This window comes from Osmerus mordax, chromosome 12 (assembly GCF_038355195.1).
Source record: "Osmerus mordax isolate fOsmMor3 chromosome 12, fOsmMor3.pri, whole genome shotgun sequence".
NCBI classification, from domain to species: Eukaryota; Metazoa; Chordata; class Actinopteri; order Osmeriformes; family Osmeridae; genus Osmerus; species Osmerus mordax.
In genome coordinates this window covers 14,734,571-14,747,910 of record NC_090061.1, presented here as the reverse complement: position 1 = coordinate 14,747,910, position 13,340 = coordinate 14,734,571, and the positions used below count along the sequence as shown (strand labels likewise).

General features: G+C 42.6%; 1 protein-coding gene across 3 annotated transcripts in view; it reads right to left on the bottom strand.

The window, feature by feature from the left end:
• Positions 1-401: 401 nt before the first annotated feature.
• The window catches only part of LOC136953786 (SLAIN motif-containing protein-like), a 33,466-nt gene continuing 20,527 nt past the window's right edge, over positions 402-13,340 (bottom strand). The window contains exons 3-9 of one of the 3 annotated variants that reach the window (XM_067247204.1): positions 12,504-12,640; positions 10,089-10,217; positions 6,625-6,765; positions 3,221-3,550; positions 2,240-2,386; positions 1,476-1,773; positions 402-1,304 (exon numbers count right to left, since the gene is read on the bottom strand). In XM_067247204.1, the coding sequence (XP_067103305.1) occupies positions 1,241-1,304; positions 1,476-1,773; positions 2,240-2,386; positions 3,221-3,550; positions 6,625-6,765; positions 10,089-10,217; positions 12,504-12,640 (1,246 nt within the window). In that variant the 3' untranslated portion in view covers positions 402-1,240. The remainder of the gene's footprint in view (positions 1,305-1,475; positions 1,774-2,239; positions 2,387-3,220; positions 3,551-6,624; positions 6,766-10,088; positions 10,218-12,503; positions 12,641-13,340) is intronic. The other 2 variants (XM_067247205.1, XM_067247206.1) reach the window with 2 other exon arrangements.

Below are 13,340 nucleotides of genomic sequence, written 5' to 3'. Positions count from 1 at the left end.
TTGCGTCACGCAAAGGGAAAAGGGTATGGAGACCCAATTGATGTTTTCAGGTTATTGACAATTTGAACAATGGTATGGACATCGCCGAGCATGATTACAATAGAATTCAGAATTAATGAATGTGAGAGTGCACGTATGCGGTTGGGCGTGGCTGTGCAGTGTGCACCCAGTGGATAAAGAGCTGAAATACAATTCAATTGTGTACTTGAATCTTAAGATAGTGGTGGAAACAAAAATGAATCACATTCAGCATAATGCTAAGCTCAAGTAGGGGATGTGTTAATTGCCTCATAGAATGTTAGACTACATTTAATTAGGCACATTTACATGTATACAAAGGCCAACATCTACATAGCCTAATCCTCAGTATCACAACGATTTGCGTAAAAAATAAAATACAGTAACATTCTTGGTAGTCTTTATTTGTCATTTTACTTCTAATTTCTAGAGGCACCTCTTCAACATAAGAGTGCATAGCTGATTAAAAGCATGTTCATTCTAGCATTGTGCATGAACAATTTCTTTATTGTTACAGTGGTATCCTTAAGCAAGACTCAAGTTTGGCCTATCAATTTGTCATAGAAACAACTGGTAAATGCACACACCATTTAAGTGTACTTTAGAATTTAGAAACATTGGTTCAGCTAGGATTATATTTTAAAGTAGTTGTAAGGGAAGTATGTGGCCCAACAATATTGCATTGCTAAGTCAGCAAAACAATACAACATTAATATATAAACGCAGGTAGCTTGAAGATCAAAAATACTAATCACATTTTAACCGATTAGTACATTTGCATGAGGGGTGAACGACTTAACTATAACAGAACCATGCGACACTCAGATCACCATCATTTGTTAGGGTCACACAGTTAGAGATACAAGACACTTCATCCCATATCTTAATTCCAAGTACAACTACAAGACAACAGCAACAAATGACAACTCTTACAGGCAAATTCCAGCAATCTCCCATTGAAAGAATAATACACAATACACTGGAAATAAACTAGTTTAAAAACACAAGATTCCTTTGGAAACTAAAATTCTGTACGGAAATTTGCAGTGTGTCAGTGAGAGGACTCTGCTGCTGGCCACTGATGGGTGCGCAGTACAGTTCCAGTGTTGTAGCCTGTCTGCGGGGGAGTGTTCTGGCATCCCAGTTACAGTACATTGGTGATTGTTGCTCAGGCTAGGTGAGGTACAGAAGAATATCTGTTGTGCGTTATCACTTTTAGGACTCAGTAACAGCCCTCTTTCCATGACTCGTCTGGCATAGGCCCACGACTGGATATTCCCAAAGACCTGGAAATGACAAATTAGCACTCAAATCAGCACTGAACACAAAATAAATGATGCCTCATTTGTACTTCTCCCCCTAGTATGGGCTGATACTTAACACACCGGTAACATCAATACTGATTAACACTGTTGCAGTGAGTCTTTTAAACAATATCCTGTTCCAAGCTGCCTCACCTGGGTGTCTGTGAGACTCTTCCCCCGGGGGTTGGTGTAGTTCCAACTTGTCCCCGGGCTGTCGTCGGCCTACCTGCCCCAGACATGGCTCTTCCACTTGGGTAGGCTCCACTGTTAGTTTGGCCTGGAGACTGCACCCTCCGCATTCCTCCATTAGGGCCAGCATTCTGCACCATGGGCAGGCCCCTGGAGGGCTGTCGCACCCCTGTCATGGAGTTCACAGGGCCTATGGCCTTGACTGGGGCCCTGAGGGAGAGAGGGGACTGGCCACTGCGGCGTAGCCTGCTGGAATTAATACCTAGACAGCGGGGCACAAGGAAGGCATAGAGCTAAGGTTAAATCTCTGAACAGATTATAGTCCAGGGTATAGTAATGTTTAGAAGTTAGAAAGTAAGCCTTCTCTCCTCCTCACCATCATGGCTGAATGACTTAAAACAACATATTACAAAGAGAGCTGGTAAAAATGTGTGGTTGGTAAAAAATTGGGTATCTGCCAGGAATTTTGTCTGGTGAACTAAGAAGTTCATTTTTATTCCTTGCTTTAGGCTCTGATCCCTGGGTTGGTGGAGATAGGGGGTGATTGAAGGGGTCTGGGGGGTTAAGGGTCAGTAGAGGACTGAGGATATTGTAAGGGGAAGTTCAAGGTGCTAATTGTAGAGGTTAAAGAAGGGGTTACCTAAAGATGGGGAGGAGTGAGGACTGGGTTACGTGTGGAGGGGAGAGTGGGAGGGGTTACCTGAGGAGGGGAGAGTGGGAGGGGTTACCTGAGGAAGGGGAGGAGTGGTTAAGGCGGGACATGCGGCCGCCAGAGCTTTGAAGGTTAGCCTCCATGCTACGGCTGTTCCTGACTGCCTCCAGGGTACGCAGACTGGTACGGGGGGCAAGGTTAGGCATGCTGTGCCTCAACTCCTCTGGAACATCACACAGGCAGACACACACAGAATATTTAAAAGCAGGAATTGAACCCTACACAACCTTGTCAGTAATACCCATGAGTACTAATGTACATATACTGTCCTAAATCATATTTGCTTTCAATCCAGGGTAGCAGATCCAAGCATGTGGCTGCAATGAATATCAGACGAGATTTATGAATGTTTTTTGAAAGTCTTTTTGTGTGTGGAATACATATCTATGGCAAGCTAGAATACTAGAACATATACTATCACTATATAATCCATCATTCATTAATATAACCAAATGTATGTACTATATAGTTTATATACACACTTTATATTTGGACAATACTCTCAAGGTCTGTTCACACCGAGAATGTAAAGAGGTCTGTCATTAACCATTGATCAATTAACAATAATAAAGATTACAAATAATGATGGCTATATTACTTTTGTACTGTTTGTAAATATAATAAACAATGTTTGATCTATACCCTGCTATATTAGCTCATAAGAACATGACACTTGGTAGTCAGTATATGTAATCTTTATTATTGTTAATGACAGACCTCAGAACTATAAAGATAGTTCAAAGAATCGTTCTATATTTAAAACAATAGCAGAGTCCACACACAACGATAACGACAACATATATATCGGAACGATATTATTGGGATCACAAAAAAAAAACAGTTGATTAACTATAAAACACTGACAACCAATCAGAATTAATCAGAATTTAAAGTTCCCGTGCATTTGAAATGGAAAACAACATTGTGAGAAGCTAATGGTCGAGGTTGGTGTGGACGCAATCTAGTTTGACATGTTTATTTCAAAATCTCCATCTACCCTCACTCTTGGCGAACTTCAGCAACTCTGGACTGGGTCCCTGTAGTGAGCGCCGAGGAGCCCTTGTTCTAGTGGCCCCAAGCCGGCTTTGGTGGTATTCCCCCTGCCCCTGTGTAGAGGGGGACAGGCAGCGGGGAGAGCCCAGAGGAGATGGGCTATAGCGGGGCCGACGCTGGGGCAAGGAGCAGCATGCATCCTCCTCGTCTTCTAGACTGTAGCTGTCAAATTCCTGGTCGCTGTAGGTCCCACCCCTACGCAGTGACTGAAGGGAGGCGGAAGAGCTGCGGCGAGACACAGAGGCCGAGCTGGAGGCATAGTCCTGGCGCAGGCCTGGGAAAGCACAAACACACACAAAAGCACATGAAAAAACATACTATTAAAGAGCCCATCTTATGTCGCAACTCTCTTTTTCTATGGCTCTGGCCCAGACCTAGTACAGAAGCAAAATGAAAATTGAGCGTAAGTACGTAGGAGGGCAGAGACACGCTAATGTGTCCCCTGGTGCGAAGCGAATCAAGCAAAGCAAAGCAATGAACGGTGAAGCAATTCAAGTAAACTGAACAGAAATATTTTTTACTTTATTCGAATGAGAATTTGCAAGGCGGTGGCCAAACTGCTGAGGTTTCTACTTCACAAGAAACATTCATCATGATAAACATTTCTAGCTAAGTGCTAACTACAATAAATAAAAACTAAAAACTTATGACTGAAGTCTGCCTGCCTGGCCATCAGTTCGAACAGCCGTGACATCTGTGAGAACCACAACTCTGCAGTCACCTGTCTAGGGCTGTCAAAATTGCTCCAAAATGACGTTCGAATATTCCCTTAAAAAAAACACATTCGAATACGTCAATAACAGGACAAATTAATACAACGAGATACAACTATTTGTATACTGTAGGTAGGCCTAATTTATTTAAGTTTAAACATATTTAACAACATATTACCTACACAAATAGAAGTAAATGAACTAATGGCCAAGACCGCAGACCTTGGCCTCTCGTTCGCACACACGCACTCTTTCTTTCTCTCTCTCTCCCGCACCGTCGCGCTCTGTGCGCATAGCGGTGTAAAATGAACGACAATAATAAACAAATGCTGAGTTCTGATCAAGAGTTTTGTGCAAGCAATTTAAGGTCGCGATTCTTGTCCCAAATATGGCAGGCTACAGGCACCATTAATTGAAGTTTTACAGTATAGAACCGACATTGAACGCTCCGAGCGAGCTGTGCTGTGGTAAACATGGAGATGTAGCCTCAAGTTGCTAGTTGTTGAATGGTAAGCTAACTTTATCTTACATAGTTTACACACTACTTTAGCTGTAGGCTCAACAAGTTTACCATCAACTGACCAAAACCCGAAATATTTCCAGACATCACTCTAGATTTTTTGGGGTTACAATCACTTTCTCTGCTGCGGTCCAGCTGGGTTCTGCACATTCTGCCATCTTCCACGCAAGTCATCTGTCAGCAGTGACGCTGAGGCGCGTGCCCACCCGCAAAGCAGACAGACGCGCCGCTGCTGCCGCGGTGTTTTTTTTTTTTTTACATTCGAATATTAATTTTCACATTTGAATTTCAGTTTTTAACCACTATTCGAATATAGAATATTCGTTGACAGCCCTACACCTGTCTGACACCCCCAGACAAAGAGCATGTCATGGCTCTGGCAAACTGTTAGTGATTTTCTTTGTGCCAGTGGTCACACACCGTAAGGTAGGGGTGGAACGGTACACTGAAGTCACGGTTTGGTTCATACCGCGGTTCCGACATCACGGTTCGGTACGAGTTCGGTACAACGGAGGGAAAAGCAAAACAAACCAGGCTCCTCTACGAGTAAATACGAGGCGCATTGAAGATGACAAGTAAATTCCGATTGCGTCAGTAATGTTTTGGGCCCTATATGTATGTGTATCTAATGGCTGGTTAAGCACTGTAGGGAGGAGAAGTTGGACAGTTTTTTGTCTCATTCCAGTTATTGGCACACCTGGGTGATGGCGTCGGATATTTGTAGTCATTTAGCACACGCCAGATGCATTATATGCGTTAGCATGTTAGATGTACTATTTCCACTCACATACCCCACAACCAGTGACGTGCGGTGATGTCAGTAAGAGGCTAGGCACTGAGTTATGAAAGCCAGATTACCTAATTACCAAATTTTTTGAATAAAATCGAGCTTGGAGAAATTCCACAACTCCGTGATATCGGCAGACACCGCTGCTGTCATTTTGACTTCAATTATGCGAGGATTATGCTTACAATGTAGCTGGTGTAATGACGTTAGCTGCAAAATGTCCAGTAATATTTTGATTTTAATTGGTCCATGTCTGATACGTAACGTAGGTGATTACTAGCATAACATATTTATGTGCAAAGGCACAGCAGAGTTGTGCTTTTCAACATGTTGAAGAATACGGATGGAAGTGCGCAAGTGAGTTTTTTGCTTGTCGTCCGCAGTGAACGGGCAGTAAAAGCACTGCTTATTCTACCATTTTTTTGTATTTGATTATGCGTAACTGCTACATTTGTCATTGTAACGTCTAAACAATTGGAATAACACACATATTGCATATATAAATCACAAGAATAAAACAGTAAAAATACAAATACAAGTTTATTAAATAAAATGATTTAATAAAAATGTTTACGTTTGAATTTTGGCAGGGTAGGCAGTGCCTACCTTGCCTACCCAGACTGCACGTCACTGCCCACAACTGCTGAACAACGCCGACGCCTCGAGGACCTGCACAACTCGAGGACCCTGAGGCGTGCGAGGAAGATTGTGGCCGACCCCTCCCACCCTGGTCACTCCCTGTTCCAGCTACTCCCCTCTGGCAGAAGGCTGCGGTCCATCAGGACCAAAACCTCACGCCATAAGAACAGTTTCTTTCCATCTGCTACTGGCCTGTTCAACAAGGCCAAGGACTCCCATTGACATTCATTCACTATTTAACTATTATAAGTCCATCTAATGGCAATTCAGTATGCATAAGCCACTTTATCTCCGATTGCACTATGTTGACCATTCACGCTGCTCATTCTATTCTTATTTTTATATAATTTATTTTATATTTAAGTTGTTGTATTCTTAGATTGTTTAGTTCTTAGAAATAGTTAAACTAACTTTTGTACTTTTACTTAATTTAAGATCTGTATATGTTTAGTGTTTTGCACCTCCCTGCCACAGTAAATTCTGTGTTTGTATAACATACATGGCGAATAAACCGAATTCTAATTCTGATTCAAGTTTAATTTATTTTTATACCGTGTATTTTCTGTGTAATTTCATGCACCGAACCGTGATGCCTGTACCGTACGGTTCGGTGCGAATACATGTACCGTTCCACCCCTACCGTAAGGCGATAATGTGTAAAGTTGAAGGAGGCTGGAAGCTGTACTCACTTTCTTCCTGCAGACGGGCCATGATCTGGACGTCTGTGAGGTCCTGCAACTTGTAGCCCATGGATATGGAGTCATCAGAGGTGCTTAGCTCACTGTCTATAGAGGACTGGGAGCTCAGGGCCGAATGAATACTCATGTATCCTGCAAATAACACCACAACCACCACCACGAATTAAGTTCAAACCGACAGATCACCTCTGAGAGATGGTAACTGGCCCCACCTTACTCTACGTTTGCTTTCACACCTAGCTCTATGAGTCAATTTGACTGGAACATTTGTCACTTCAGTTCATTTGGTGAGGTTAGAACACAACAATTGCAGCCGGTTGTGAACCAAAGAACCATGGTCCGTTTGAAATGGGTGGTCTGGGGCCACTTCCAAGTGAACCATGGCAGGGGTTCTCATTGAGAGTATAATCAGACCCAGACACATGACAAAAACCCCAAACTCTTTGTTATTGATTAAATATGCTATACTATAGGCCTAGTACTGTACAACTATCAACATTATTTAACTACAGTTAGCAACATACACAGAGTAGTAAAGGAAAAACGCAGCCTGTCTTGACAAGTGTGAAGTCAGTGGTGTCATCAAATGTACCTTGAACATGGCTAATCAAGGTTCCATGATTTCCAGGGATTTGGGTTACATTTTAGCATTGTCAAGGGGATACTTATGCATCTGATGCTTCTCTTTAAGGCTGTATGTGTGAATGTGTGTGTGTGTGTGTGAGATGCATCACTAAGTAGGCGTAATTGAGCCTAGACAAAAGTAAAAGTGTCTTTAACAAATGTATTTGGGCTGTTAAGTAAAGGATCTTGCATTAGATAGTCACCAATTGGAAGCCAAGCATTCACATGCATAAACGGTTACTTAAAATTCAAATCAACAACAGGGCATTGTTGCTTTGCTCTGGGGGTTTGTTGTGTATGGGACACATGGGGGATGGGAGTTACAGTATGACAAAGGTGCAAAGTAGCGTAATTTTAAACCACTGGAAGATGAGCTGGTAAATACTTTATTGCCAAGCCTGTAGATGTCGGACTAAAATTCCTCCATTCCTTTCTCACACATGCCATACAAGATGCAACCCTCTGAAAAGTTATATTGTACAGTTACTCAAGTATTCACCACAACAGTGAAGAATCCTACAGTACAACCCCAATTCCATAAAAGATGGGACACTGTGCAAAATGTAAATATAAACAGAATGCAATGATAAGAAAATCTCAGAAACTCATGTCATTCACAATAGATCTTTGAAAACATATCAAATGTTTAAACTTAGTAAATGTACAATTTTATGGAAAAAATAAGGTAATTTAGAATTTGATGGCAAGTATTACTAAAAAATAAACAGCTGGAGGAACATTTGCAACTAACTAGGTTAATTGCAAACAGGTCAGTAACATGATTGGGTATGTAAAGAGTATCTTAGAGAGGCAGAGTCTCTCAGAAGTAAAGATGGGCAGAGGTTCACCAATCTGCAAAAACCTGTATCTACATACTGTAAAACCATTTCAGAATAATCCTCAACATAAAATTGTGAAGACTTTGAATATCTCATCATCTACAGTACATAATAAAATAATTCTGAGAATCTGGAGAAATCCATGTGTAAGGGACAAGAGAAAATACATTCTGCATGCCTGTGATCTTCAGGCTCTGCATGAAGGCATGATTCTGTAATGGAAATCATTGCATGGGCTCAGGGACACCTCCAGAACTCAGTGAATAGTTTGCCGTGCCATCCACAAACGCAGGTTAAAGCTCTATCATGCAAAGAAGAAGCCATATGTGAACAAGATCCAGGAACACTGCCATCTTATCTGGGCTAAAGCTCATTTAAAATGGACAAAGTGGCAAGAGGCAAAGTGTAAAAACTGTTCTGTGGTCAGACAAATTGAAATGTGAAATTATTTTTGGTCTTCTGCACTAAAGAGGAGAGGGACCATCAGGCTTGTTATGAGCGCTCAGTTCAAAAGCCTGCATTTCTGATGGTATGGGGGTGCATTACCGTATTTTTCTGAAATAAAACCGCGGCTTGCACCCCGATTTTCACTAGTTTTCTTGTGGCTGTACGGCTTATATTAAGAAGCGGCGTGTATCCAGGTTTTAGAACAAAAAAGTTGCTTCGTCCCAAGATCTCTATAGACCATGCAGCTAATTTAATGCTCAACACTGGAACGGGGGCTTATTGAAAGAGGAATTGAAAGAGGAATTATTTACTGTGTCGTCTCAGTTACACGATCAGGGCTTGGAAATACAGTGACTTGTTAAAGTAGGCAAATCGCTAGAAGAACATAACATTTCATAATAATTTCAGTAAATCAAACAGCTGCAAGACCCAGTGAAATGTTATATACAGCTAGCAAACCAACATTAGCTAGCATCGCTAACGACATTGGGTAATTTAATTTCGGTAGGCTATCCTCAGGATTTGCAAGCTAGCTAAACTTATACTATATCTAAAATAATTTTGTGGACATAACAATGGATTTTGCCACGCATGGACATACTATCCACAACCGAAGTGTGTTACGGCATGCTGTAAGATCGCCTATAGCCTACTCGTGCATTGCTTGGTAGCTCTATCATTGTTCCCGTATCAAGTGCAGAATATATTTCAGTGCGGGTTAAAATACGATTTACAAACACAAAGCTCCAATTCTGGTGGGGTGCGGGTCATAGAAAATGCGGCTTGTTTTCCAAAAAATAAGGTAGTGCTTGTAGAATGGGCAACTTGCACATCTGGAAAGCCACCATCAATGCTGACAGGTTTTAGAGCAACATTTGCTTGCATCCAGGCAACATCTTTTTCAGGGAAGGCCTTGCATATTTCAGGAAGACGATTTTAACCACACCCTGCATCTGTTACAACTGCATAGCTTCGTAATAGAAGAGTTCGGTTGCTTAACTGGCCTGCCTGCAGCCCAGACCTTTCACCAGTTAAAAACATTTGGTGGATCATGAAACAAAAAATATGACAAAGAAGACCCAGGACCATTGAGCAGCAAGAATCCTGTATCAGACACAAAAGGGACAACATTCCTCTCCCACAACTCCAGCAACTTGTCTCCTGGTACCCAGACATATACAGACTGTTGTTAAAAGAAGAGGGAATGCTACAGTGGTAAACATGGCCTTGTCCCAACTTTGAGACGTGTTGCAGCCGTCAAATTCTAAATTACCGTTTTTTTTCCTTAAAATTGTACATTTCATCAGTTTAAAAATGTTATGTTTTCTATGTTCTATAGTGAATAACATATGGGTTCATGAGATTTGCAAATCATTGTATTCTGCTTTTTATTTTAAACAACGTCCCAACTTTTTGGGGAACTGGGGTTGTACATACATAGGGGTGTCAATGTCCACCACCACCACCACTGTCTTCTAGAACCCCAAAATACAGAGGAAGAGGAGAAGCAGCAGTGTGAGGTGTGTTAATGTCATCATGCCATACCTGAGCTGCCACACGTTAGTAGAGGTTTGTTAGTGGATTTATGGTACCCAGGAGACAGCAAGCCTGAGGACGCGCAGCCGGCCTCCACCGAGGTCGACGGACTACTGTAGATGTTCTTCCACCTAGAAGCTGGACAGGACATGGGGAGGAAGATTGAGAGGACAGGAGAAAGGAATGATGATTAGGAGTAAAGGAGAAAGGTAGGGGAAGGGAACAGCAGTGAGAGGGAGTAAATAAGAAAGGGGAGGAGGAGGATAGGGACGGAGGAGGAGGATATGGACGGAGGAGGAGGAGAGGAACAAAGGAGAAAATAAGAGAGTAGACAACAGAGCATAACGCCTGGGACACACTGGCTGCGAAGCGCCTGGACGCGCCGCGCAGTGCCACGATCGGCTACGACTGAGCAAAAGCTGTTCGCGCATTTCTCTGTCCTTGTAGGACAACGTAGATACGCAGATACGTTGTAGATACGTTGTCGCTGCAGATCGCAGGCGATCGCAGGCAATCGCGGCGCTTTGCAGCCAGTGTGGTCGGTCCCATTTGATAACATGGGCGCCGAAAGAAAAAAGGAGGCGCTTCCAGGCGCGTCGCAGCAGATCGCAGCCGATCGCAGGCAGTGTGTCCCAGGCGTCAGATTTACATTTACATTTAGTCATTTAGCAGACGCTCTTATCCAGAGAGACTTACAGTAAGTACAGGGACATTCCCCCGAGACAAGTAGGTTGAAGTGCCTTGCCCAAGGACACAACGTCAGTTGACACGGCCGGGAATCGAACTGGCAACCTTTGGATTACTAGCCCGATTCCCTAACCGCTCAGCCACCTGACTCCCCTGGTACAGATACATCTTCAGGACTTCACAAAGCTCATCAAATAGCTGCGTCACATCATAGCACCATAGAAAACTGGCGGGGGGTTGTTATAAGCTGTTACAACCTGACAGAGGAAACAACTGACTGATTGGAGATGAGTTTCAAGATTTGAGTTGCAGGAAAATATCTCTGACTTTTGTATTGTGCCACTTTCTAGGGGCATGGAGGGACACCTCCCCAAAAAGCTTTAGGGAGGGCAGGTTATGCCTCTGAACAAGTACGTGAACATAGCGTCCTATAGGGCTGGGCGGTATGGCCTAAAATGTTTATCACGGTATAATTCGTATGCACTGACGGTATCGGTATACATCACAATATTAGTTGTGTCATGACAATGAAATCCGCACCGCAGCGGCTAATCTAGCGCACTCTGACGGATTTGGATTGGGTAAATTCGGTGTGTCGCATGAGTTGAATTTTCCAAATTTTGCAGTGTTTGCCACGGAAGAGCGACTTCTCAGTAGCCTACGCGTTCAACAGTAGCCTACGTTTATGGGATCGCAAGAAAACTCTAGCTATAATTAGCTCTAGCTATAAACAATTATTACATGGCTGAATACTCGATTCTGTTGGCCTACAATAAACATTTCACTATTCTAACCAACCTGGCATTGGATTTGTCAAACGCATTCTGGTAGATTCATTTTCACGCACATGCATGGCTTTCAGGTGGTGAAAAAGATTGCTAGTGTTTCCACCGTTGGCTAGTGTCAAGGTATCGCATAGGATACCTAATATGCATGCGCCACTTCAGTAGCCAATCAATGAGTGAGCTGCGAGGCAGCCTAGTGGCTAGAAGTAGGAAGTTGCCAGTTGGTATGGAGTTCAGGACATGTGATAAAGTGTATGCATGCTGTTAGCGATCGTTAATAAACGAACATCCAAAGGAGTTCAAATAGACTGTGTTCGCCAGCAGTTTCATTTGACAGCTAGCACAATTCGACGACACAACTTACGGAATAGGCTACTGTTTGTTGGTCGATGTCGGATAACTTGAAACCAATCAATTTCCAAACGACAGAAGAGGCCCCCTTTTTATACCAATTCTTCTTCGTCCGGCAAATCAACCCCATTGGCGTTATTTTCAGACATCATTAATGCTTGCTTACACTTGCCAACAAAAGCAGTGTACTCATATGAATGTTTGCTTCCTCTGGAGTTGCGCTAGCTTGTTTGTTGACTTTATTGGCTGGCACAATGCGTGCAGCGTCCATGCTGCATGTTTTTTTTGTTGTAAAAAATACAAATTTGTGTGTGTGTGCGCACGTGTGTTAGGTCATTTGACCCATGACTTCATTTAATCCTTCAGACCACTGTGAAAGATTCTGTTATTGCAGTTCCGCAGTTGGCAAGATGTGCAAAATCATACCGGAATATTTCTATACCGTTCGTACGGGCCACCCCTAGAAACTTCAAGGTAGTGGTAGAGAGTGACACAATGGACTCCCGACAAAACTATTAAGTGTGTTCTGATCCGGAAATTAGGTTTTCATGACATCCCTAATATGGAATTAGTGTGTGTATAATTCTATGTAGGTGCTTACTCTGATCCAAACGGTTAATCAGGGTTCTGCAGGCCACTTCTGTTTCTGGGCTGGGGTGATCCAGAACCTTTCGGCACCACTTGAGAGGAGACTCTGGACCAGGTTCCGCTATCTGCTTTTTAGGAGACACGTATAACCTGGACATTAAAGAAAGAGATAAAGAGAAATGGAGCCTTAGTGACATGTCAACAAATGAAATCTGTTAAGGAGTCCCTTTGATCAGCTAAATCCTCGTCAAAATAAAATTAAGGGTTATTACAAAAAGATGCACGTAAAAGTGAGTAAATAGGGGAAGAGGTCTAGAAGGAAAAAAAGTGAGAAGAGAACATGGGGAGGGATTTTAAGAGAGAGACAGAGGCAAACAAAGAAGGGAGTGATTTATTTAGCATCCAGATGTCCCATACATGACCCCTGCAAACTACAAACTATCAGGAACTCTCAGGGGACTATGCCATCTTCTGTGCCAGCAAGCCTTACTTTTATTACTAACTTCACTGAGAAAGAAGAGTTCAGTTCACCACCATTACAAATTTGTTATGAGCAAAACATGCCGAAAACATAGTCAGACATGACAGTGGGTTGTTAGAGCATTGATACAGTTATCCTTAAGAAAAGCATATTTATTTGTTTACAGCACCAGCTACGGCTTTTATTGTACTTTGTTGGGTTGATTGGAAACAGGGTGGCCGCGGGTCCTTAAAAAGTCTTAAATTGTCTTAAATTCAGATTGGATGGGTCTTAATTTTTTTTTGGTCATGTCACTGCGAAAATGCGTCCGTTCTGCCAGGTCGAATATTCTTTTCCGGTAGGCTATCCGCTGCGTTGTCTATGGTTACG